The sequence below is a fragment of the Aquarana catesbeiana genome, linkage group LG03 (genome assembly GCF_042186555.1).
Source record: "Aquarana catesbeiana isolate 2022-GZ linkage group LG03, ASM4218655v1, whole genome shotgun sequence".
Classification (NCBI taxonomy): Eukaryota; Metazoa; Chordata; class Amphibia; order Anura; family Ranidae; genus Aquarana; species Aquarana catesbeiana.
In genome coordinates, this window is record NC_133326.1 from 129,259,837 (window position 1) to 129,287,595 (window position 27,759).

Genomic DNA, 27,759 nt, shown 5'->3' on the forward strand with positions numbered 1-27,759 from the left:
AGAGAATAATGGATGTGTGGGGTCACCTCTCCTACACCCGGAGGACAGACACAGCTAAGGTGAGACTATACTGTACATCTGACCTGGCGCAGCACAGCCCTCGGAGTCCAGGCAGCCCCGATCCCCCACGGAGCCGCTCTCCGGACACTCATTGCTAACATCCTCCGTGACACCTGTAAACAAAGTCACACTTCCGCCCAGTCTTCCTGCCGCACGCTGATTGTATGAAAGATGGGCCAATCCCGAAACACGCTATGGACACACCCCCACCCGCTGCTGTTGGCCTAGAAACTAGCAGAGTGCGACATCTATCGGCAGCCCCGCCTCATGACAGGCTGTGCTACTGTGTATGAAAAAGGCGGTGTTTGCTGGGTGTTGTAGTGTCACAGTGTTCTCGTACTACCCACCGTGCGCGGTGTACAGGGCCGCCTGAACTACAACTCCCAGAAAGCCTTGCGCTTCCATGAGCACCGGATCTAGAAGGTGTGAAGGGTCGGGGTCAGGGGGCGGAGCGGTGAGCTGTGTTGCTATGTGAGCGTCTCTATGTATGTATGTATGTGTGTGTATGGTGTGCTGTGTTATCACACCTCCATGACTACGTGCCTCTACAATGTTGTCATAGCTTTAGATCACAGCCTGTGTTGTAGGGTGGACCTCTGGCTGCTTTTTATTTCTGTGTGTTGCCATTGGGGACATTTCCCTCCACTTCCTCTGCGGTCACCGGGACATGGTGGGCAGATCCTTATGATACTTTATATTGCAGTCTGTGTTTAAGGATGGACCGCTGCCATATTTGTCTTGTGGTGTCCCCATTGGGGAGATTCCCCCCACTTCCTCTGGAGTGACCAGCTAGGGTTGCCACCTTATCCCTTTAAACCCAAACACATATTAATTACACAGGTTCTGTGGCTGATTAAGGTGGTAATAAAAATCACTTGGTGCCTTATCTGCATTTAATTAGCCTCAGAACCTGTGTAATTCATATGTGTTCGGGTTTAAATGGATGAGGTGGCAACTCTTTCACCAGCCCATGAAAAGAGCAGCTTCTCTCCAGAGGGGAGCTGGCCTCCTGAGGAATGTGTAGTCTGCCATTGCTGATGTCTCCTTTTCACAATGCTAATTGCTTGGCTGTCATGCTAACGCTTTGCCTTTGTGGATTTAAAGGGTTAGGCTCCATGCATGCTGGCTCAAAAAACATTTCTTCTACAGGAGTTTTGTGTTCTGCCTGTAGAAGAAGCTCAATGTTATCCTATGTGTAGATACACATGAAGACGATTACAGGCATATTATCAGATCAACGTTTAGAGGCAGGAAAAAAAACCTGATTTGTGTTTCTGATTGGAACTCACTGGGAGAAAAAATGTAAAACTCTCCTAAACTTATCTAGACTTTGTACAAAAAATGCTCTATATGACTGTTTTTTACTCCCAAGAGAACCAACGTTTTGGTTTTTTTGTTTGTTTTTTTTAAGCCCAGTGTGCATGGAGCCTAATGCTGGCCATACAATATACGAAAAATCGGCCGAAAAATCGTTCATATAAACACTTCGTTCGTTTTTCGTCAAGTTAATGGGCACAAATCAATAATTGTTTGTGATGTTTTTGTGGAAAAAAAAACGAACGGCAAGTTTGGAAAATTTCTGCCGAACGTACGATAAATTGCAAGGTTAATGTGTTTCCCGTCCGAACTGTCTGCACTAGGTATATGTAAAAAAAAAACGAGCAAAAAATTATTTATTTATGTCCACTTAACGATTTATCGGTCATTACATGATGGCACGATCGTTTGCGGTCACGATAGAACGTTCGTTTTTCGAAAATGTGTCGGCCGATTTTTCCAATAGTGTATGGCCAGCATTAGTTTACCCTTTTAGAAAAATGAAAAGGTCACCTAACGCCCTCCCCACCCCCGGTCCTGGCTGTACTTACCTCCGGAGATATTGAGCTGTCAGCGCCCATGCAGCTGGTCCAGCGGTCGGGTGATCAGTAATCTGGGTTCTTCTCTCCTTTTATTTCTACAGTGCTTTCTGCGATGGATCAGAGATGGCACTGATCAATCAGAAGAGCTCTGGTCTGTACTGGAAGTGCTGCACGTAGAAGACTTGAGATTTCGAATCCCTGGACCGGCTGCATGTGCACTGACAGCTCAGGTAACCAAAGGAATGGAGAGGGAACCAATAATGTAAGGTACACCGCGGTGCCGCCAGGTATTTATCCGCACATTCAGATCGAGTGGGACTCCATGGCTGAAAGGAACATATGTAAAAATGTGCACTGTGTCAGGAAGAGGGCACAGTGCCAAGTGCCACATGAGAGCCCAGGGAAATAATAACCAAAAAATACATATTTAATTCAAAATACATTTATTGAAAAAACAGACCAATCATTAAAAAGTATGCAAAAATTCTACATAAAACATTGCAAATAAACAAGATAGTGTGGGGGACAAGGACAAACGAAAAACACACACAGAAGACAAAACATGAGATGCCGCTCCAAAATGAATCAGTAGCACCAATGAGGCACTATAGGGAAGTGCAGATTACTACATCACCAGCCAGGCATATATCAGATGATAATGAAGGCAACAGCCGTTGCAATGTTCAAAAAGGATTATCCCAAATTCAAAAATTATTATTATACTACAGCATTTATATAGCGCCAACAGTTTGCGCAGCGCTTTACAACATGAGGGCAGACAGTACACTTACAATACAAATCCATACAGGAGGAATCAGAGGGCCCTGCTCGTTAGAGCTTACAATCTAGAATTATAACATACATACACCAGTCCGTGGCTGAAAAAAGGCTGGAAGTCAGGAACAGTCCAAAGGATAGAAAGGGGAAGGGAGTGGCAAGGGCTGAAATGACATATGTATATCCACAGCTAATTTGAAATCCAAATGGCTGTGAATGGCATTTAAATGTCACTATATATAGCCTGTCAGGTATTCACTGTGAAAACACGATGAATGATAGTCTGTTCCCAGATATGTGCATAATGATCAGGATGATAATTGGCATCAGATCACATAGCCAGTCAATGAAGATATAGGAATAAAAGACTCACTGTCAGCCGGGAGCTGTGAAGGCAGCACTATGCAGCGCAGCTGAGAACAGCTGATCGAAAACTTCTGTGATCTCTCCTCGTAACTGAATTACCAAATATGCTGGCTCCAACAAGGATCATTCACAGAGTATGAGAAGCGGAGAGATGCTACTAGGATGGTTGACTGGCTGCAGTACAAACAAGCCCACTTCCATGTAATGTGTTCCTGGGATGCAGCCCGCACCATGGACCGGGTAAAGGGAGGCGGTGATGCCGGGTGCTGTTTGGGATGGCGTGTGACATTCAAGGGACCAGGGCAGTGGGGGGTGCACAGAGTTGGTTCACTTTTTTTATACTTTTTCTGTGAAGGAGATCCAACAGTTTAACCCCCTTCCCACTGCCGCTCCCGGCCCTTTAAAGCGGGGTTCCACCCAAATTTTGAACAATATCTGTATGTATTCTCTTCCTTGCCTAGATGCTGACATGCCGTTTAAAAAAATTTAAATCGCCGTAATTACCTTTTATTTTTCTATTCTTCTTTGCACTTCCTGGTTCTCCTCCCGTGGGAGTAGGCGTGTTTCTAGTCTCTCCCAGACTCCTGGGAGCTAGTCTCAGGCTTCCCAGGATGCCACTGAGCATGTGCGGGAACGAGCGGTGAATGCTGGGAGCACAGCATTCACCACATCCAGGAAGTAAATGCTTGTGGGCTTCAAATGCCCACAATGAAGATGGAAACTGCCTGCAGTGAATAATATAAGTTATTCTTTCCGACGAAATCTGACACAGGCAGACATATTACACACAATATGTGAGTATGTAATGCTGAGAAGAAAAGTTTGTGAATGAACGCAAAATAAAAAAAGAACGATAGATAGGTGGACCCCCGGTTTATTAAGAGGTTTTAAATGGTGGGAGACGGGCATGCTGAACACGAGACCTCACATGATTGGAAAGCTCCCGAGTACAAGTATGCATCAGGAGCTTTCCGGTACCCGCTGGTCTCTGTGGTAGGAGTGCGCAGAGTGTACACTCTCAGCACAGAAAGATGTTTAGCTAGGGCTGCATATATGCATACGGCCAGCTGGAAAAGGTTAAAATGATTGTAAAGTCTCGTTTTTGTCCCTATAAAAATAACAAACATGTTATACCTACCTCCTCTGTGTAGTAGTTTTGCACAGAGCAGCCCAGATCCTCCTCTTCTCAGGTCGCTCTTCTGTGATCCTGGCCCCTCCCTCCTGTTAAGTGCCCCCACAGAAAGCAGCTTGCTATGGGGGCACCTGAGCTGAGTTACAGCTCCCTGTGTCCATTCAGACATGGAGCCCGATTCGGCCGGCCCTGCCCCTCTCTCCCCTGATTGTCTCCTGCTGCTGTCAGCTAGCCAATCAGCAAGAAGAATCTCAGACGGCTGAGACGTTTGTGGATATCACCGCTGGACAGAGAGGGATCTCAGGTAAGTATTAGGGGTGCTGCTACACAGAGAAAGCCTTTTTATCTTAATGCATAGCATAAAAAAAACCTTCTGTCTTTACAATCCCTTTAAAGCCTCATGTACTCTGCAGCTCAAAAATGCCAGTTTTCCAGGCATTTGACTTTTTTTTTTTTTTTTTCTGCCTGTAAACGCCTCTGTATGTTAGTCTTTGTGTCCGCGCACACATACTTAGGAAGAGAAAAAAAACATTACTTGTGTATTTGAGAGAGGAGCGCTAAGTGATAGGTGCGTTCAGTGCTTGAGCATTCATTTATTTCAATGGCCAGAATAAATTAATATTGGCTGGAAACAATCAATGAACATCGGCTCTTGATGCTCCTAAACACGTTTGCAAAAGCATGGTTTAGGTGTGTTTTTAAAGCCCTTTTCTCCTGCCAGGAGAAAAGCATTTAGGCGAGTCGGGTAATGCCCAGTGTGTATGAGGCCTAACGCTCAAACTCCAGCACGCTCAAATGTTTTCCCATACTTGTACACTTTTATTTTTCTTGAAGTCTTCGGACTGGTCTTTGGTGGTGGATGGGTCCTGAATTGTGTCGTAATGACATTACTCTGCTCTTTGCAGCATTCTCCTGTGAGTCAAACAAGGCCCGATGACTTGCCCTGGGAGAGCGTATCTCAACCCAAAACCAAACATGTAGTATATTGCAGCTTGCCAAACCTTGCATGTGAGGGCTGCATTCGTTTTCTTTTTTTTTTTTTTTTCTCCTTTGTTTCCACCTGGTGATTTGACCAGTAACACACTTCCTGTCCTAGGATGTCACCCCTCTGCATTGAAGAGCAATGGAGACACCTGTGGACAGAAGCATTGCCAGTCTGTTGGGAGGGGAAGTGGAAGACTCAAGGCCCATACACACGATCTGAAAAGCGGACGAAAAATACCGCTTTCAAAGCGATCGTACGATAATCAGATAGTTAGTACAGAGCTTTCGGGAGCTGATCACGACAGTTCATCCGTAATTATTATATCGGACAAACACGAACATTTTTCTCATATGATACCAGATCGTACGATTTTCGTTTGATCAGTACAGTTGTTATCCCAAAATACAACTCATGACATCACTTCCAATTTTTTTTTATTCTGTCGTACTTTAGTAACCTCTCCATTTTCGATATGCGACTAGCATGCAAAGGAAAACAGATGATCTGTCATCCAATTTTCGGATCGTGTGTTGTGAGTCTTAACATAATCACAGATAAGTGGGCCCCTGTGCGTCAACGTGTTTCGCTGGTCCGCTTCCTCAGGACACACAAAAGGAGGGATACAGGAAAAAAGGCCTCACTTGCCTAGATGTGAATACGCTGTGCTGTGCTCCATGCTGTGAGCTGGAGCGTGTTCCAGTGTGAACCCAGCCTTAATCAGGCAATTGGTATTAAAGGAGAATGCATATGGAGTTCCCTGTAGACTATAATAAAAACAGTCTGATCATGGGGCACCAACAGATGCTGACTATACAAGATCAGACAGTAACAAGGCTGTAAAAGCCCTGTGTGAGCTGGAAAGCTTCAAACAAAGAATAACACATTATGAAAGATTGAGCGTTGAAAAGGAGCCCTCCAGTGGTGAGCTGCCACTGCTGCAGGTCCTTCCATCTTCACCCAGTCTTCCTTCTGGGTTCAAACTCTCTTGTCAGCTGACATCACTCCCACACATGTGCATGGGAGTCACGATTAGGGCATAGCGCTCTGCATTGATGGTACAGTGTGCCCTGAATGTAGAGTGCACTGCACAAGAGATGTCACCAGCTGGTGAATAGCTCCTAAACCACACATTCACTTACTATAAACTTACCTGTAAGGGATAAGTTAAAATTTTTTTTTTTACTAATGCTTTAATGCTCTGGGAACTGAGCTGAATGATGCCGGGTGCCATTAAACCTGGAATTATTTATTTTTCTCATTATAAAGTTGGAGTTTTTAAACCACACACCTGGAATTATGAAATAAGGGTTTCTGACTTTTATTCTGGCACTCTTTCTCTGAGTTTGTAATACCGTATATGTGTTGCTCGAAAGTATTAGACCCAAGCAACCAGCATTTTCAGAAGATGAACTTTGCTTGTAAATAGTATTGGAGTTTCTGGGCTCATTAAAAGAAAATGATAAAGCCAGCCTTTTCTGCAACACACCTTCAATCCACAGATTCCCCTTGCAGTGCTCTTTTCTGCCACTGGATGTCCTCGGTCTGATAGCCACTATCATTCATTCCACTTCCTCTAAGCCTGGACCCTCCCCCAGCCTGTAACTGGACAGTGAAAGGAGAAGCAGCACAGTGATGGACTCATCTCTCTGTCACTCTGTTCTCTCCTCCTCTTGGCATGATTCTTGTCAGGGCACAAAATGATTTTGCATTCTTGTGCTTCCTCTTGCACTCAAACCCTGCAAGCAACTGGTATCAGTTAAGACTCTGATACTTACACTGCTCGCATTTAAAAATCCATTGTATGTTATGCCCAGAGATGGGATTAAAAATTATGGTAAAGTTTCTGCCTGGTGATAGGGTCTTTTTTAATTAGACATACATTTTGGCTTTCGATCTAGTTTAAATGGCACTGTACATAGTACATTCCAGTCCTTGTCCTAGAGTTATACAAGTGATCACATGTACACACAGTAGGGTCACTAGCAGTACAGGGATAGGTTCATCCAGCACCCAGGGCAATGATGCAGAACTGCGCCCCCTCCCCGCTGCTAATGTATGATGTCAATTTGGTTTACCGCCCTGCACCAATTCTCTGCCACCTTGCTTCTGCTGCCCATGGTTGGCATGGAGTGCGCACTGTACATGCATAGTCGCTTGTTTTCCAGCTGAAGGTAGTTGCACTTGCACAGTGTGTTCTTTTTTGTGTCACCTGTGGGTGGATGAGGTGGAGAGTGGGCATGTCAGAGCACAGTGTGACAGCAGTAGTTGTTAGAGCAGACATGAAGCCGTGGCCCGCTGGTTCAGAGCCACTGATCTGGAATAAAGCTGCATGATTCTGGGTAAAATGAGAATCACGATTTGTTTGCTTAGAATAAAGATCACGATTCTCGGCGTAACATCATCTTTCGCATTCTACAAAAAAATTGTGCTAACTTTACTGTTTAGTTTTTTTTTTTTTTTTTTTTTAAATTCATTGAAGTGTATTTTTTCCCAAACAATTGCAATTGAAAGATTGCTGCACAAATACAGTGTGACATAAAATATTCCAATGACCACCATTTTATTCTAGGATCTCTGCTAAAAAAATATATATCATTTTTGAGGGTTCTAAGTAATTTTCTAGCAAAAAATACAGATTTTAACTTGTAGGCAACAAGTATCAAAAAAAGGCTTAGTCTTTAAGTGGTCAAACTGACCTCATTTAGAGACCAAAGTTCATTCCTTTGATCTAAAAGAACCAAATGATACATTGTTTCTTTTCATCTCTCAGAGCAGAGAACTGCCCTGTACTTGTTACATGAATCATGAAAATGCTGGATTTACCACTTGCCTACAGGGCACTTTCACCCCCTTCCTTCCCAGGCCAATTTTCAGCTTTCAGCGCTGTCACACTTTGAATGACACTTGTGCGGTCATGCTACACTGTAACCATGTGAAAATTGTATCATTTCTCTAGTCATCTTCCAGGACGGCACACCTGAGAGATGAGAGGCTCCTCCCTACAGGAAACACAATCAATCGACAGCTGTTTTAAGTCCCCACCCTTCCCCTTGATCCTCAGTTTTTGATTGTGTTTCTCCCTACACAGCGAAACCGTTTGTTTTTTTCAAATGACCCGAAGCCTGGCGCTGGTGGTCCCCCCCTGGGAGCCGGACCAAATGCCTGGGGAAGGCCTACGGCCACATCACCCTGAAAGTGAAAGAGGGCGCCGCCTGCCCGATCTCGTAGGATCTCGGAGGCAAAGCAGGGTCGGGCCTGGTTAGTACCTGATGGGCCTCTGGGTCTGGCCGGATATATTTATCCTTCCTGGGGGGTTCCCCTATCCTTTCCTCAGGGGGGGCAGCAGAAACTGGAAGAGCCCCCCTGAGAGCTGAAGGCCCCTGGGTACAGTGGTGTCCCCAGAACTTCAGGGGCCTTTTTCCTGTCTCCCCCCCTTACCTGTCCGGGCGTCCGTTCAGACAGGGGTGCTGGCTGTCAGTTCTTTCCAGGGCCCCCGACTCCTGGGCCCCTGGTAGCCCGCGTGGGCTGCTGGGGAGGGCGCCGCTTGAACGACCCGCGTTCTTACCCAGGAGGGAAGGCTGAGAGTCAGCAGGAGCAGGCGCCCACATCCTCCTTTCGAGGAGGCACCAGTTCACTACGGTGGATGTCTGCCTAAACCACCTCCAGAATGGAATGAGGAACGTACGGCATTGCCCCCCCCCCCCCCAGGTGTATATACTGACTGGCAGGACACAGCCTAACCTTGCAGCTCCCTATGGGGACAGTAGTTGGGGGGGGGGCACTTTGGCGGCTATCCTCCTTGCGTGTGGACCATAAGGATGGAAAAGCAAGCCCGGTGGCTGTGGAAAAAGGGGAAGACTACAACGGTGAGTACTTTCCTTTACCTTGGGAATTTAGCTGCAAAATCCCCAATCCCAGCCTGATGGTTTCTGGGCATTTGAGATAATCTCCCCTGGGGTCTAGATTCAAATAGCCCAGAAGCTTCTGCTAAAAACACCAGCTACAGCTCCCTCTTACATCAGAGATGCTGTATGGTGGACTAGTGGTGCAGAGGAGCGAGTGTGCCTAAACCACCTCAGATGGGAAAGAGGTAGGTAAGGCATTTCTTCCCCTTCCCCCTGTATTTACTAAGTGGTGCAGTGCAGGACCTGGGGTCTGCATAACAAAATAGCCCAGAAGCTACTGCTAATACCACCAGCCACAGCTCCCTCTTACAGCAGAGACACTGTGGTTATCACAACAGTAGGTTTCCAACACTCTCCCTACATGTCCGGTTGTGGGACATTAGTAGGGATGAATAGAGCGAAGGGGGGGGGAGGACCTGGTAGATACAAAGAGTTCCTTACAGGCCAGGTATACCACTGAACAATTTATGGATTGTGCAATGGTTGAAGGATTCAGGAGTAAGTTCTCCTGGTCAGCAGGTGCACTAGGTTATATGGCCCTATTAGCCCAGCTGCTAGGAATCTGAAGTCATAAGCCCCAACCTCCCACTCCACCTTTACATTGTGGTTATATTGAAGTGCAGGAGGTAAGAAAAACCTTTTTTGTTGGTTTGGGCTGCAGTCAACTCAGTGACAGATCTAAAGGCGATTTACCATAAATCGCTTCCTATATCCTTTAATTAAGGATTTTCTGTGCAAACATATGCAAGAGCTAGATAGATACATGATTGCTTGTTTAAGGCCTGCAGGTGGCTATTTTCCTCCAGGCTAAATTGGTGATCACCTTTTCTAGAGGCTGTCCTAAATTGGTCTCTAGGGCGGGGCTCATTGAGACTTTAGTTTCTGATCAGCCCCACCTGTGTGTGAGCTGACCAGCATTTGCGCAGTCTACGGAGGTAAGGTAGGACAACAGCTACTATGGTAAGGTGTCTAACCATTTTTAGAATTTGCTCCTTCACTGGGGGGTGAAGTGTTAGTATCTACAGCCCAGGCTATGCCTAGGGATCAAATTGCTCTGTTTGGTTATTGCATAAAGGGATTCACCAGTAGACCTCAGTAGTGAAGGTTTGTCCTTGCTGGGATATTTTGTGGCACAGCAGAAATACACATTGAGATTTGTGACATCTCTGCTCATAAGGGGTATAGTGCTGTACATCAGAAATACACTGCACTGAAGCTTTGTTGTTGTCTGTTATATCCTAAAGGTACTGCCTTATTTGGCTACAGATCAGAAAAATACAACAGGGAAGGTGGTCTGTACTTTCTGGTCTTGTGACGCATGGCGGAAATGCACATCATTGAGTTTTATGACATCTCTGCTCATATTTGTTATATTGCTGCACATCAGACATACTCAAAATTGAGTTCTGTCTGGGGTTTTTTGTGTCCTGTATTACTGCCTTATTGGTTGCTTATTAGAAAGGCAGTAGTGAAGATTGATGGTCCTGAATTGTGGGGAAATACAAATTGAACCTGTGCCAGGGGTAGTACTGGTACTGCCTTTTGGTAATAGGTGCAGCCCCGCAAAGTGGCGTCAGGCTGACAGTGCTATTAACGGCAAAGGTTGCCGATTTTAGGCATGCGATTTTACATGTTGAGTCGCATGCCAAATCCCTTCAATATGGATGTGCTATCTCTATTCAGATTGTTATATTGTTGCACATCAGATATATACAAGATTGAAGGTTGTCTGTCCCTTTATGTCTTACATTTACTGCCTTATTGGCTGCATATCAGAGGGGACACAGCAGTGGGGTTGCTTGTCCTTTTCTGATTTGTTTTTACTGCCTCAGCAGGGAGACACATTGAGGATGGTGGCGTATCTGCTCAGTATTGGTATATTACTACACATCAGACATACACAAAGATTGAAGATTGTTTGTGTCCTGTATGTTCTATATTTACTGCCTTATCGGCTGCATATCAGAAAGGCACAGCAGTGAGGGGTGTCTTTTCTGTTTCTCATTGTTCTACCTTGCTGCTTCTTAAGGATACACAGCAGGGGGTTGTTGGCTGCACGCCTCCAGGGAGATACAGCATTGGGGACCCCTCGCTTGTTCAACCTGAAAATTGCAAGTTACCTGCGACCTGTGTAATCTTGAGGTCTGTGGATCCAGAAAGCAGGGTCTGCTTGGTGGCGCCGCGACCTGGAGTTGCACAGACACAATTGGTTCCCATTGGAAGCCATAGTTTATGACTTTTCTCTTGCGTTTTTGCGGTTGCAGGTTGGGTCGCACAGGTGTGGGAGCCCTAAGTTTCCCTTCTGGTTGAGGTTTTGCTACACACAAGAATAGACATCATGGAGTTTATTGCCTTACTTTGCAATACACCAGAAAGATCGCAGCTAGGAAGGCTGTCTGTTTTTATGTGGCTGCACAGCAGAAATACTCAACATTGAAGCTTGTTGGTGCTTTCTGTTTCAGATTCCCTTACCTTACTGCACTTCGGAAAAACACAATGCTGCAGGTTGCTTGGGTTCTTTCCATGTTGGTTCTATGTGACTGCACTACAGAACTGCATAACAGAAAAGATATTGTCTTGTTATGTTGGTTTAGCTAGCCAGTACCATATTGATCTTATAACTGTATTTGGTGGTTCATCAGAAATACGCAACATAGAAGTTTGGGTCTTTCTGTCTTATATTTATTGCCCTGTTTTGCTGTACATCAGTAAAACTCCACCGTAAACAGGACTCCCGTCCTTTATGTGTATGTATGTATGTGTATGTATATGTATGTGTGTGTGTGTATATATCTCTCTCTATCAGTTATGACCTAGCTAGCTGCACTTCAGAAACACGCAGCATTTAGGGTCGGTTCACACTAAGGCAGCACGACTTACAGCGCGACTGCCTCAGGCGACCCAGGACATGACTCAGCGGCGACTTGCGAAACTACTTCTGTATGGAAGTCTATGCAAGTTGCCCCCAAAGTCGTACAGGAACCTTTTTTCTAAGCCGGAGCGACTTGCATCGCGCCGATTTAGAACGGCTCCATTGCACAGAACAGGACGCTACTTGTCAGGTGACTAGGTCGCCTGACAAGTCGTCCCAGTGTGAACCAAGACTGAGGGTTTGCGTGTGTCTTAATGTTTTTACAGATTGGCTGCACATCAGAAAACCAGACTGTGAGGACTGTTTGTCTACATTGAAGTTCAGATTTGGGTCTCTCCCATATTTGATATGTTGGTTTAGCTAGCCACACTCAGATACACATTATTGTCTATGCTTGTGTCCTTTTTGTCTAAATCTATTGTGCTGGGTCCACAATCTATGATCTTTTTTAATTTGTGATATTAATAATGCATGTATCACCTTTTGTATTTCAGCCCTCTTTTCCGTGGAGGGGCCTGGAGTTCTGGCGGCAGACGTCACATGTCAGAAAGCCTCAGCCCCATACATTCAGGAATGCTGGAACCATTTCCTAGGGTTGAAGCCCAGTAGGGTTATAGGACACTGGAGGAAGGCGATAAAGAATCACCCTGTTTAATAAGAACTTGGGAAGTTCTGTTCAGAGGAGTATTATGACCTGAAGATGAAGTATAAAGATGTCCACCCGACCGAATAGGTTACGGCTCGGTGCATGGCCTTCATCTCACCCTTCTAGCAGAACTAGATGTAGCAGTATAAGTGTTATACTCCTGCTATGAACTTTATTCTCCTGAAGTAGGCACTTTGGCGTAAGTAAAGCCACAGAGTGGGCATGCCTTAAACCCAGGGATCAAGCCTCGGTTAATCTATTACCCTTAAGTAGGCTTCCCTTTAGTCTTGGCTGATGTAAAGATAAAAATGAACAAAAAAGGTTGTCTGTTAGGGGCCCACCTTTTTTTGCAGTTTTAATTCCCTGAACAGGGTAGTGTTAGACAGGCCCTCTTAGTGATCAATTAGTGTCCTTGTCTTACAACACAGGTCTCTGATTAACCTTTAAGGGTTCTAAGTAGCACCTACAGGCACAATAGGCCAGGGTTGTTAGATGTGTGAGACAGGCAACATTGATAACCTACAAGTTTAACGTGTTTTCTGATTCCATCTTTAAGAGCCCACTCCACCTAGGTCCTGCATCCGAAGCAGAGAAGGCAGGGACATCGGTGGAGTAGACATGCAGACCAGCTGCATGATCCAGCTATAATACCTTCATCAAGCATATGGAGTGGAGGTAAAACTCACTGCAGAACCAAGGTTCGCCAAGAGGGTCTTGCAGTGGTCCCACCCTAAGGTAGGCCTGAGGTACTTGATTATCCTCTCAGGTGTGCCGTCCTGGAAGCTGACTAGAGAAAATTGACAGTTACTTACCGATAACTGTTTTTCTAGGATATCTTCCAGGACGGCAGGCCTACTTCCCGCCCGTTGGAGGAGGGAAAATGGTAGAACACTAGAAGGTGAGTACCTATGAGGAATGATTTCCCTTGTGAACCAGGTTCAGGAGTTACTTCTCTACAAACTGAGGATCAAGGGGAAGGGTGGGGACTTAAAACAGCTGTCGATTGATTGTGTTTCCTGTAGGGAGGAGCCTCTCATCTCTCAGGTGTGCCGTCCTGGAAGATATCCTAGAAAAACAGTTATCGGTAAGTAACTGTCAATTTTTCTTTACACAACTAAAGCTTTCTTTTGGTGGTATTTAATCACTGCTAGGTTTTTTATTTTTTTACAAAAAAAAAGATCGAAAATTTTGAAAAAATAAAAAGTTTTTCTTCGTTTCTGTCAGTAAATTTTGTAAGTAAGTAATTTTTCTCCTTCACTTATGTGCGCCGATGAGGCGGCACTAATGGGCACTGATAGGCTGCACTGATGAGGAGGCACTAATATGCCACACTTATGGGCACTGATAGCTGGCACTGAGCGGCACTGATGGGTGGCACTTGTGTGCACTGGTGGGCACTGTTGGTGGCACTGATGGGCAGCAATGGTGGGAAATGATGGGCAGCACTGACTGGCATCACTAATGGGCACTGATTTCTGGCACTGATGGGCACTGATTGCTGGTACTGGCACTGGTGGCGCTGCATTGTAATTCGGCACTGATTTCCCCTCCTGCCCACCCCTTGCCCCGGTCCTGGCCACTTGCATCAGAAGCGTGTATGTTTTTCTGAGAAAACTCCACCCACTCATATATTGGGTGGTATATTGTGTTCTGCACTACCAGTAATATGTAATAGATCATTGTTTTATTAATCCTTTTTTTAGGAGAAGAAAATCCTCCCTATATGTCTGGATATGATTACAACATGCAAGAGCACAGCATGGCTACAGGAACAGAGAGTGAAACATCCTCCAATACTAGTATATGCAGAACAGTGGTAGACAGGCAGAAATGAATGAAAAGGTGGAAAATGGTGATCATAAAACTGACCTTGGGAAAGAGAACTACAATGGACAAAAGAGATATATCTGTACTCGGTGCGGGAAAAGTTTCACCCGAAAATCTTCTCTTATTGTCCATCAGAGAGTCCATACAGGAGAGAAACTCTTCATGTGTACACAGTGTGGGAAGAGGTTTGGTCTCAAGTCGTCCATGGTCAGACACCTGAGGATCCACATCCCAAAGACCGGGAATTTCATATGTCCAGATTGTGGCAAATGCTTCCCTCGCTATTCCAGCCTTTTTCAGCACCAGAAAGTCCATAAAGGAGATAGACACTATAAATGCTGTGAGTACAGGAAGAGTTTTGTTCAAACATCAGAACTTGTGGTCCATCAGAGGATACATGGAAGAAAGGGAAGTTTTGAAAGAAGTTCTAATGCTGTGGATCATGTCCCCATCCTCAACAGAGCAGAGGAAGCTAATGTGTGCAAGAAAGGCTTTAGAAGGAGCAATTCCCTTATCAGACACCAGGGGAGACGCATCGGTGAGGAAAAGTATATTGGCTTTAAAGTCACTTCCTACCGGAAATTAATGGGTTTATATTTTACACAGCCAACAAGTAACAAACGCCAATGTTTTTAGGATTTGTTCACACCAAGCATGCTGGGACTGCTGTAGGCAGGACTGCCAAGCACAGTCCCAGTGCAAGACAAGGTAAAATCCCCGGTTTCCTTTAGTGCCCAGGGTATGCGCTGAAAAAAAAACTGCATGCAGCTGGTTGCAACGCAAACTAATGCATCCCAATGCCACTGTGTAAAAAGAGCTTTCTGAAATGTAATTTTTGACATTTTAATAAAGTTTGCAAAACAAAAAAAAAAGATAAATGGTGCCGTGCACAGTATTGGCACATCTGCACTCTTCCTGCCAGCACACACCGGCAGCTGTCTAGTCAGCATGGCTGTCTGGAGTTAAAGAGCCTTTAAAGGCTAACTTCATCTTTTACACGTCACAGGTGTAACATGGTGCTATTTGTCCCACCCACGCCCTTCCCCTGCAGCCACTGACACTTTTGAAATTAGCCCAGATGTACAGGGCTTCACCTCCACAGCCGCCTCATTCAGTCACAGAGATCTGTACACAGATGCAACAGGTACATGTATAACAGATATTGTAACAGGTAGAGTTTTAAAGCTGGGTGGGCGAAATGAGTATTTACAGATAATAGTTCCCTAATAGGGTCTCATCTCTCACGATTGACAGCTGGCAGTGAGTGAATCCTTGGCCAATAGCTTGCTAATGGCTATAGCAGTGATGGCAAACCTTAGCACCCCAGATGTTTTGGAACTACATTTCCCATGATGCTCATGCACTCTGCAGTGTAGTTGAGCATCATGGGAAATATAGTTCCAAAACATCTAGGGTGCTAGGGTTTGCTAAGGTTCGTTATCAATGGGCTATAGAATCTATCTACTGCTTGCTGTCAATCACATTGGGAGAGTGGACCTGATGAGGAACAAGCTAACAATGTCCTTAACAATCAGTGATAGGTGGGAAGGGGAAGGGGAAGGGGTAGCGACAGCAAATATGCCACCTGCTACATTGCGTACAGAGACAGGCAATCTGCCTGTCTCTGTACACCAGCTTATAATTGGCCTTAACCACTTGGCACTGGCTCGTGCCGGCCCATTGAGGGGTTTGGAATGCCTGGAGGTGGGGTGTGGCTTGTGACCATATGACTGCCATGATTGGCTGTCATGGCGGTCACATGATTGGAAAACTCCCGATCACAAGCAGCGATCAGGATCTTTTTGTGAGCCACCAGTCACTGTGCTGGAGGCGGCGCTCACGGCACAGTTCTATGGACGCTATTTCACACAAAAATGCGACAGCTCAGTGCCAAGGCCCGGCCGCCGAGAGGACGCATATTTGCACGTGCTTGGCGCCAAGGTGTTAATTACCTCCAGTTTCCTTATCAGAGGTAGAGGTAGTTGTTTTTTAATTTAGTCCATTAATAGCGCCACTTTGTAAAAGTGGCGCTATTAAGAACTACCTGAATCCGACACATTTATCGGGAAAGCTACCAAAACAGGAGGCAGGGATTCTTGAATTTATCACAGGCCATAGTGCCAGAAAAGTGCTGTTAGGGTTTGTTTTTTTTTTTTTAACTCCTCCTGCTAGAGGTTGGGGAACTATTTTTGCATAATAAGTGATTAGGCAGATTTAGGTAATTGTGGCAGTATACAAGACGGTACAAACAAATGGTAACCACCCCAGCCTGTAACTGGTCTTTACAGCAAGAAGCACATGGAAGGGTGACACATGTCAAAAAAACAACAAAGAAAAATTCCAAACTCACTTACCAGCCAGTTTGCAAAAAAGAAAAACAAATTGTCCCATCTAACACTTTTAAGTTAAAACCAGAGGTTTAGTTTGCACACATTTGCAAATATATGTGTAGGCTGCAGGGCCACAAGACAGGTTTGCTTTAAAATATAGAACTATTCTTTATAAAGATCTTAAACATTGGATTTCTAATAGTGCATTTAAATTTTATTTTTCAGCCAAGCCTTTGTTGCCTGCTGTCAGCGTTTGTGGACTCACAAATGGCAGCTCTATTGGCCATAAGTCCGATTCAGATACATCCTCTCAGCTGGTTAGGACTAACGGTTCTGGTCAGTTAGAAGATGAATATAATCACACGGAGGGGAATATGAACAGTATAGAGAGACGCGTTGTGTGTGCTGAGTGTGGGAAAAGTTTCACCCGGAAGTCTTCCCTTATTGTCCATCAGAGAGTCCACACAGGGGAGAAACGCTTCATGTGTGCGCAGTGCGGGAAGAGGTTCGGCCTCAAATCTTCTATGGTCAGACACCTGAGAACTCATTCTCCAAAAATCCTAAACATTTGTCCTGACTGTGGAAAGTGCTTTAACCGCTACTCAAGCTTATTTCAGCACCAGAAAGTTCACAGGAGGCAAAAATCATTCCAGTGTGAGAAGAGCTTTTCTGGAGCATCACAGCTGGTCGCACACCAGAGAAAATGCACATCCCTAAGGACGTACCTGGAGCCAGACTTTGAAGTGGACTCTGATGATAGAGATAAATTGACCAACAATGCAGGCACTGCAGAAGAGCCCCACATGGGCCCATCATGCAGTCAGAGGTTTTTGGAGCAAAGTATGTTCCAAGAACACCAGAGCGTACACCAAGGTAAGAAAAAGGTGCCTCAAATCATAATGCTGATAACTAGGTTATTGCGCACACAGCTGATTTTATCTTGTTTCAGTATATACTGTACACTATATTATCAAAAAGTATAGTGATGCCTGCCTTTAGACACACATGAACTTTAATGGCATCCCAGTCTTAGTCCGTAGGGTTCAATATTGAGTTAGCCTATAACAGCTTCAACTCTTCTGGGAAGGCTTTCCACAAGGTTTAGTCTATGGGAATGTTTGACCATTCTTCCAGAAGTGCATTTTGTGAGGTCAGGCACTGATGTTGGACAAGAAGGCCTGGCTCGCAGTCTTCTCTCTAATTCATCTCAAAGGTGTTCTATCGGGTTGAGGTCAGGACTTTGTACAGGCCAGTCAAGTTCCTTCACTCCAAACTCACTCAACCATGTCTTTATTGACCTTGCTTTGTGCACTGGTCCAAATCATTTGGTGGAGGGGGGATTATGGTGCGGGGTTGTTTTTCAGGGGTTGGGCTTGGCCCCTTAGTTCCAGTGAAGGCAACTCTTAAGGCATCAGCATAACAAGACATTTTGGACAATTTCATGCTCCCAAATTTGTGGGAACAGTTTGGGTATGGCCCCTTCCTGTTCCAACATGACTGCACACCAGTGCACAAAGCAAGGTTCATAAAGACATGGATGAGTGAGTTTGGGGTGGAGGAACTTGATTGCCCTGTGCAGAGTCCTGACCTCAACCCGATAGAACACCTTTGGGATGAATTAGAGCAGAGACTGCGAGCCATGCCTTCTCATCCACATCTGTACTTGACCTCACAAATGGTCAAACATTCCCATAGACACACTCCTAAACCTTGTGGACAGCCTTCCCGGAAGAGTTGAAGCTGTTATAGCTGCAAAGGGTGGGCCAACTCAATATTGAACCCTACGGACTAAGCTCGCCATACACTGAGATTTTTTGTACAGCCTGCAGATTCCTCCATCTATGCTATACAACACCGATAGATGAATCCTCCTGCTGGAATTGGTTGCAGCCTCTGTTGGTCAGTTTTCTGCCTGGCTCCTCATCAGAGGATGTTTAAATGGGAGAAGGCGGACAGGGCCACCTAGAAACAAAATTTTGTCTGGTTCATCAGGAACTGAACAAAATTCGAACCGTGTATGGCAAGCCTAAAGTGGTTGTAAAAACGGAACGTTTTTTATCTTAATGCATTCTATGCATTAAGTTAAAAAACAATCTGTGTGCAGCAGCCCCCCTAATACTTACCCATCTCAATCCAGTGATGTTGCTTGAGAGACTTGGCTGTCTGGGACTCTCTCTCCTCATTGGCTGAGACAACAGCAAAGCGCCATTGGCTTCCACTGCTGTCAATAAAATTCAATGAGCCAATGAGGAGAGAGAGGGGAGGGAGCCGGGCCGTGGCTCCATGTCTGAACAGACACAGGGAGCTGCGGCTCCGCTTGGGTGCCCCCATAGCAAGCTGCTTGCTGTTGGGGCTCTCAACAGGAGGGAGGGGCCAAGAGCACAGAAAAGGGACCCGAGAAGAGGAGGATCTGCTCTGTGCAAAACTGACCGCTCTGGTCGGAGCCGCTGTACTAACGATCTGATGTTAGTACAGTGATCTCCCCCACTGAGCTGTTGTATTCTGACAGGGGGATGGTCCCCCTGCCAGAACACTTCAATCAGCGCGAATTGGCTGCGAGCGCCGATCAGGAGTTGGTTGGCTGCTGGTTTTCTGGCATGCCCGTCTGTCGGACAGACTGACATACAGACAAGCCAAATGTCTGACTTTTTATTGAACTGGCTGATGTCTCCCAACATTCGGCCCGTGTGTATGGGGCTTTAGTAAGGGGATTTTGTGTCCTGGATGAAATCAGATTGGAGCAATTAACTCCTGATGAGGGCGAACTTCCAGCAGTCAGCATTGGATAGGTATGCACACTCAGCTACTGGTCCTATGCCCACTGACAGGTCAGCAGGAATGTGCCCTACACTCAACATCCAATCCACAGCTACAAGTCCCATGATGCCCCAGCAGCCTGTGTCCGGCTGGGCATGCTGGGATGTGTAGTTTGTGAGCAGACACAGAGAGATGGGACCTTTTTTGCCCTGTTAGGGTCCCTTGTTTCTTGCTATCCCGAGTCATGTCTGCAGTGTGCTGGCTTTGTGCAGGATTGCACACTGGAGAGGAGGTCAGGGAGCCACAGCAGGCATCCAGACGGGTTTATCACATGGCAGGAGATCCGAGGCCCAGTGGAGAGGGGGGGAAGCTGGGAGATGGGAGGACATGGGGCCGCCTACTGACCCTGGGTGCCCGACAGTATTAGTTTCGTCGACTAAAGCGACTAAAACATTTTAGTTGACTAAATTAATACTATTTTAGTTGACTAAAATACGACTAAAACAATTGAGATGAGTAAAATATGACTAAAACTAAAATGCCATTTTAGTCAAAAGACAAATGCAGCGTACATACGACCGGACTTTCTGGGAAACTAGGTCCGACGGTCTTCCCGACGGACTTTCTGAACGGACAGACTTGCCTACACACGACCGGACTTTCCGGCAGACTAGGTCCGCCGGTCTTCCCGACGGAGTTACGGCGGACTTTCCGAATGGACGGACTTGCCCACACACGGACAAGTCCGTTCATTTTGAACGTGACACGGGTACGACAGGACTAGAAAAGGTAGTCAGTCTCGGCGCTTTTATCGGCGAGATTGACACCTTGCGGGGCATACCAGGCCCATAGGTCTGGTCTGGATTTTAAGGGGAACCCCCTACGTCGAAAAAACGGCGTGGGGTCCCGCCCAAAGTCCATACCAGACCCCGATCCGAGCATGCAGCCCGGCCGGTCAGGAAAGGGGGTGGGGACGAGCGAGCGCCCCCTCTCCTGAACCGTACCATGCCGCATGCCCTCAACATAGGGGGGTGCTTTGGGGGAGGGGGGTGCCCTGCGGTCCCCCTCCACCTCAAAGCACCTTGTCCCCATGTTGATGAGGACAAGGGACTCTTCCCGACAACCCTGGCCGTTGGTTGTCGGGGTCTGCGGGCGGGGGGCTTATCGGAATCCGGGAGACCCCTTTTAACAAGGGGGCCCCCAGATCCCGGCCCCCCACCCTATGTGAATGAGTATGGGGTACATTGTACCTCTACCCTTTCACCTAGGGAAAAAGTGTCAATAAAAAAACACACTACACAGGTTTTTAAAGTAATTTATTAGACAGCTCCTGGGATCTTCTTCCGACTTCGGGGGTCCCTCCGGCCTCTTCTACCGGTATCCGGTTCTTCTGCCGGCTCCTCCGCTATCTTCTGCCGCTCTTTTGCTAGCGGTGGTCTGGACTTCTGCATCGCCTTCTTCCCTCTTCTCTTCTTCCGATGTTGACACGACGCTCTCTCCGGCTGTAATGCTGTCTGGGCGCTCTGCTATGACTTATATAGGCGGTGACCCCGCCCCCTTATGCCGTCACAGTCCCTGGGCGAGATTGATTGAAATTTGCTGCCAAAATTAACACTGGTGCCGAATGATCAGTCAGCCCTGGCCGGGAAAACATCTTGCGTGCAGCGCGATGGGCTCCATTACAATGACAAGACCCCGGGCAGCTGCCGCCGGCCTTACACTCCCCATTGTGTGGCACCCGGGGAGGACCTCCCCCCCGTTGGTACGCCACTGGTTTGTAGACTCTATAATTTTCACGCAGACTAAAGAATAGACACAGATTTGGGGTATTTTTACCAAAGAAATGTAGCAGAACACATTTTGGCCTGAATTTAAATATATGTTCAATATTTTTTTTGTTTATATAGCAAAAATAAAAAGTCCAATGGTGAGTAAATACCACCAGCTCTATTATGTGAAAAAAAAATGATGAAAAATTCCTTTGGGTACAGCGTTACACTGTTTGCACTTGTCACAAAAAAAACGCAACAAAAATTCGCACCACAATTGGATCAAATTTGCACTAAATTCGCACCGCAGCAGTGTGAACCGGCCCTGATTGTCATTCAAAGTGTAACTGTGTGCAGAAATGTGAAAATTGAGCTGGGTGGGAAGGGGGCAAAAGTGTCCGGTATTGAAGGAGGAGCTATGGCTTCATTATCAGGACAAGATTGGAATATTAAATGAATACAAATGCCCATTTTTGATTGGGTCCCTTTATGTATTTTACCACTCTTCACAAATACTGTGAATTGACTAATGTAATGGAAATTATGTTCCTTTTATTTCTCTTTATTCTGCAGGTAAATATTTTATTGGCACAGTCCTTGACACAAGAACTTGTTCCAGTGTGTGTGAAACTGGTCAGAGAGGTGAAGAAAGTAGGAATGCCCAGCATAAAGACACATGTAGCACTGCCCAGCTAAATTTGGTAGAAAAGCATTCAATGTACATTGGCAATAAAGCAGACAAGAAGGTCAGGAGTGCTAAGGAACATTTTCTGTGTGCCGAGTGTGGGAAAAGCTTCACCCGGAAATCTTCTCTTATTGTCCATGAAGGAGTCCACACTGGAGAGAAACGCTTCATGTGTACACAGTGTGGGAAGAGGTTCGGTCTCAAGTCTTCCATGGTCAGACACCTGAGGATCCACATCCCAAAGACCGGGAACTTCTTATGTCCCGATTGTGGCAAATGCTTCCCTCGCTATTCCAGCCTTTTCCAGCACCAGAAAGTTCACAGAAGAGTGAAACCCAATAAGCGTTCTCAGTGTGAAAAGAGCTTCCGGCACACATCACAGCTTGTAGTGCACCTGAAAACACAGAAGACACAGACATTAAATCTGAAAGCAGAAGACAAAAGAAACAACAATGTCATTAATAGTGGTGCAGGGGAATCCCATGTGTGCTTGCAGTGTGGTCAACAGTTCTGGCAGCAGGATCTGTTATTGAGACATCAGGTAGTACATACAGGTAAGTCTTCATGTTCCATGAGGATCATGTGTATACACTGTAAATAACACTGGACATTTATAGTTGGGTGTCCTTTCAGATTTGATTCATCAGATTAACACACAGCTGAGTAGTGTGAGGGTCTGCTTGATATAAAAAGTGTTACTAAACCCACAGCAGTAAAATCAGTCTCTATATGCAGTAATACATGCTTGTTATACTCTCTGTGGAACGTAAGGGGTTAATTTTCTGGATTTTGTAAAAAGGCTGTTTGATCTTGTCTTCTCTGATCCTCCCCTTTTTCCACAGTCCCCAATCCATGATGGTACAGAGCCTTTGGGCATGCTGCACATGCTCAGTTTGGTGTGTATTGCTAGAGGGTTTTTTCTTTTTTTCTTGGGAGCAACGCAGGGCCAATCGGCACTGTCCAGAGAGAGGGTCAGGGGTCCTGCAGCCTCATTGGACAGTCAGAGGAGAATGAAAACTTAACCTACAAGTTCATAGAAGTTATAAGGCTGGATATACACTGTACAATTTTCTTTAGATTTTTTTTCCTTTAGATTTACCAAAATCATATAATACGAGGTCAAACCTCCAACACTTTCAATTTGTATGCAATCAGGCAGGCCCTTGTACTACCTAGTCGAAGGTAAACATAAAGGAAATCTAACAACAAATGTTGTATGGTGTGTATCCAGCTAGACTGCTATATACTGCTGATAAGAAAAGGTATTTAGCAGTTTATATTTACTAAAAGAATTGCATTTCCGTGTTCTGAGTACTGTGGGAGACCAGATATAGTGAATGCAGGGTCCTGGGTTCAGTACACTTTAAGTGGATTGTTTACCTGTAAGTAGGTTTTGACATATTTTGTTGATATGATGGATCAAATCTTATTGTGTATGCAGCTTAAAGGGGTTGTAAACCCTTGTGTTTTTTTCACCTTAATGCATCCTATGACAGAAAAACAGAATTGTTGACATTTTTGCAGATTTATTAAAAAAAACCTGAAATATCACATGGTCCTAAGTGCTGTCCATTTCTTCTGATCATCCTTGAGATGGTTCTACACCTTCATTTGAGTCCAGCTGTGTTTGATTATACTGATTAGACTTGATTAGGAAAGCCACACACCTGTCTATCTAAGATCTTACAGCTCACAGTGCATGTCAGAGCAAATGAGAATCATGAGGTCAAAGGAACTGCCTGAAGAGCTCAGCGACAGAATTGTGGCAAGGCACAGATCTGGCCAAGGTTACAAAAACATTTCTGCTGCACTTAAGGTTCTTAAGAGCACAGTGGCCTCCATAATCCTTAAATGAAAGATGTTTGGGACGACCAGAACCCTTCCTAGAGCTGGCCATCCGGCCAAACTGAGCTATCGGGGGAGAAGAGCCTTGGTGAGAGAGGTAAAAAAGAACCCAAAGATCACTGTGGCTGAGCTCCAGAGATGCAGTCAGGAGATGGGAGAAAGTTGTAGAAAGTCAGCCATCACTGCAGCCCTCCACCAGTCGGGGCTTTATGGCAGAGTGGCCCGACGGAAACCTCTCCTCAGTGCAAGACACATGAAAGCCCGCATGGAGTTTGCTAAAAAAAAAAAAAACACCTGAAGGACTCCAAGATGGTGAGAAATAATATTCTCTGGTCTGATGATACCAAGATAGAACTTTTTGGCCTTAATTCTAAGCGGTATGTGTGGAGAAAACCAGGCACTGCTCATCACCTGTCCAATACAGTCCCAACAGTGAAGCATGGTGGTGGCAGCATCATGCTGTGGAGGTGTTTTTCAGCTGCAGGGAGAGGACAACTGGTTGCAATCGAGGGAAAGATGAATACGGCCAAGTACAGGGATATCCTGGATGAAAACCTTCACCAGAGTGCTCAGGACCTCAGACTGGGCCGAAGGTTTACCTTCCAACAAGACAATGACCCTAAGCACACAGTTAAAATAACGAAAGAGTGGCCCAGCCAGAGCCCTGACTTAAACCCAATTGAGCATCTCTGGAGAGACCTAAAAATGGCTGTCCACCAACGTTTACCATCCAACCTGACAGAACTGGAGAGGATCTGCAAGGAGGAATGGCAGAGGATCCCCAAATCCAGGTGTGAAAAACTTGTTGCATCTTTCCCAAAAAGACTCATGGCTGTATTAGATCAAAAGGGTGCTTCTACTAAATACTGAGCAAAGGGTCTGAATACTTAGGACCATGTGATATTTCAGTTTTTCTTTTTTAATAAATCTGAAAAAATGTCAACAATTCTGTGTTTTTCTGTCAATATGGGGTGCTGTGTGTACATTAATGAGGGAAAAAAAATGAACTTAAAGGATCACAAAAGATATATATATTTTTTTTAAAATAAACATGTTATACTTACCTCCAATGTGCAGCTCGTTATGCACAGAGTGGCCCCAAACCTGGTCTTCTGGGGTCCCTCGGCGGCTGTCTCGGCTCCCCCCTGCAAGGACTCAACACCTTCATGCGAGCTCCCTTGCATGGTGTTGAGTGCTTGCTGGCGCGCTCCCGTGATACAGCCGGTGGCCATAGCCGCTCACTGTATCACTCGGCCCCGCCCCCCCCCCCCCCCCCCCCCGGTGCGCTGCGTCATTGGATGTGATTGAAAGCAGTGCGAGCCAATGGCTGCGCTGCTTTTAATCCATCCACTGTAACCAATCAACGGCCAGGCTAAGCGGCAAAGAGGATGTCAGGGGCGAGCGCAGGACTTTCGAGGGGTCAGGTAAGTAAAACGGGGGGGCTGGTATTGTCTGATGTTTTTTCACCTTAATGCATAGAATGCATTAAGGTGAAAAAACTTTTACCTTTACAATGATTTTAGCAAATGGCTGCAATATAACAAAGAGTGAAAAATTTAAGGGGGTCTGAATACTTTTCGTCCCCACTGTATTTGCAGGAACCCACACAGATGTCTCTGAAATCGCTCCCGACGTCGGACTGACATGCAGGTATGAAATTGTGCGAGTTCAGCTGAACTTGCACGATTTCTAACCTGCAGTCAGTGTGAACCTAGGGCTTAAGCTGGTTTCTCACTGGTGCAATGTGGGAAACCCTGCAAATCCAGTGGGGTTTCCCGCATGGCAGTGTGAATCGCCGGCGGTTCACATTGCTCTATGGAAACTATAGGGAGTGTCAATCCACAGTTAATGACACCCCCAGATCTGTCCGCAGATCACAGTGTGAACTGTGAATTTGGACAGGAATCAGAAAGCATAGGTGTGAACACTGATCGATGTGATCTGATTCTGGTGCGGGACGAAAAAAAAAAAAGGGTCCCGCACGATTTTGGTCCAAATACGATGGAAATTCAGCCATGCAATCTGTATGGCTGAATTTGCATCGCACAGACATCGCAGTGCGGAGCAAATCACATGCAGTGTCTGACTTTGCACAAGTGTGAACTGGCACTCAAAGTGATATTAGTCTTTTTTTTGTTTGTTTAAATATAACAAACATGTCATAATTACCTGCTCCATGCAGTGGTTTTGCACACAGTAGCCCAGATCCTCCTCTTCTCGGGTCCCTCACTGGCGCTCCGTGCCTCTCCCTCCTGCCGAGTGCCCCCATAGCTTGCTATTGGGTCATCTAAACCGAGCCACTGCTGTGTGTTGCTGTGTGTGTTGTGTGTGTTCATCCAGACATGGAGCCGTGGCTCGGCCCTGCCCCCTCTGTCTCCTTATTGGCTCACTGACTAACAGTGTGTCTCAGCCAATCAGGAGGGAAAGTCCTGAAAGGCAGAGTCTCTTGTACAACATAGCTGGATAGAGATGGGGCTCAGGTAAGTATTGGGGGGCTGCTGCACACAGAAGGTTTTTTAATCTTAATACAAAGAAAGCATTAAGATAAAAAAAAAACTTCTGCCTTTAGAACAACTTTAAGAATTTTATTAAACACACATACACAGCTCTGGATTTTACTGCTATGAGGGGCTCCATTAGAGATATTTTCCCTCTTCCTGTCCCAGTGACAACAGATTTACCAATAAGTGAGGGGAAATCTGCAACAGGAATACAGACAGAAAAAAAAAAATCTCAAGGGGGTTTCTTTGGAGAGTAACATCAATTAATGTCTCTGAAACATTGTCACCAGAAAAGGAGGTAAGGGAAACCTCTCTAATGCTGGCCATACACTAGCTGAAAAATCTTTGGAAATCTGTCATTTGGACCATTCGTTCGTTTTTTTGTCCAGTTAATGGGCACAAATAGAAAATCGGTTTTAACTTTTCAAAGGCAAAAAAAATCGGAGAACACGTTGGAAAATTCTTCTGAACAAGTGATAAATTGAAAGGTTAATGTGTTTCTTGCCTGTTAAAAATGGAATTGTTTGTACTGGATGAATAACGAATGTATTTATGTCCATTATTGATCGAAAATTGGGTCATTACATGATGGCACTATCGTTTGCTCTCACGGCCAAATGTTCCTTATTCGGAAACGAGTTTGAACGATTTTTCGTATAGAGTATGGCCAGTATAACAGAGCCCCAGGTAGCTGTAAAACTGTACAAGGGTCCCCCTATCCAAACTGAAGAAACTGTTTTGCTTGGCATAAACTTTGACTGCGCAGTTTGACCTAACTTGTTTACAAGTGAAAATAAATTAATGAAAGTATGTGTTATTTTCTTTTTATGTGGGACTGTTCTATATTTTTAGGTTTCATTGTGTATCCTTTCTGAAACATAAATAATTCTACCATCCAGTGCTTGCTTGTTGTTTAAAGCTTTATATCATTTCTTTTTAGCACAGCAGGTTATTGCACATCATTTTGTTTGCATGTCTATTAAAAAGTCTACAGTGGCGGCTGATGAGAAAATCATCGAGTCATTCCGCAAGTGACTTGTTACTGTATATCGTCGAAATGCTTCTTTTTCTGTTTCAATTGTTCTTATTAGTTTTACAAAATAGAGTAATTTTGTAGACGTTGTTACATTGCTGAGCCTATCAAGAAAGGTAAAGGCATACAGTAGTATCAAAATCAAGGTATACCGGTATAGTCCCATGCAGTGGCGGCTGGAGTTTTTTTTGTTTGGGGGAGCGGCAAACAACCATCCCCCCTCCCCCGCCGCGGCACCTCAATCCCCCCCTTGCTGTCTGCTGGTCCACCAAGACTTACCCTATCTAGGCGGTGGGCACATCGGGCAGTGGCAGGGATCAGGCAGCGGCTCCTGTGTCTTCTCCTCGCTTCAGCAGTGGGTCTCCTCCCCTCCTCCTAGGTGTCCAATAGGATCACCTGTCCTTTCAGCC

The 27,759-nt window shown here is 45.5% G+C and overlaps 2 protein-coding genes across 2 annotated transcripts in view; one reads left to right on the plus strand and one right to left on the minus strand.

Annotated features, from left to right (window-relative positions):
- LOC141131675 (hydroxymethylglutaryl-CoA lyase, mitochondrial-like) overlaps positions 1-242 on the minus strand; it is a 36,382-nt gene extending 36,140 nt beyond the window's left edge. Inside the window, exon 1 of the mRNA XM_073619220.1 lies at positions 84-242. Coding sequence (XP_073475321.1) covers positions 84-161 — 78 coding nt within the window. The 5' untranslated portion in view covers positions 162-242. The remainder of the gene's footprint in view (positions 1-83) is intronic.
- Positions 243-321: 79 nt separating this feature from the next.
- Positions 322-27,759, plus strand: part of LOC141131674 (uncharacterized) — a 40,322-nt gene continuing 12,884 nt past the window's right edge. The window contains exons 1-4 of the mRNA XM_073619219.1: positions 322-531; positions 14,306-14,967; positions 16,985-17,632; positions 21,859-22,524. Coding sequence (XP_073475320.1) covers positions 14,406-14,967; positions 16,985-17,632; positions 21,859-22,524 — 1,876 coding nt within the window. The 5' untranslated portion in view covers positions 322-531; positions 14,306-14,405. The remainder of the gene's footprint in view (positions 532-14,305; positions 14,968-16,984; positions 17,633-21,858; positions 22,525-27,759) is intronic.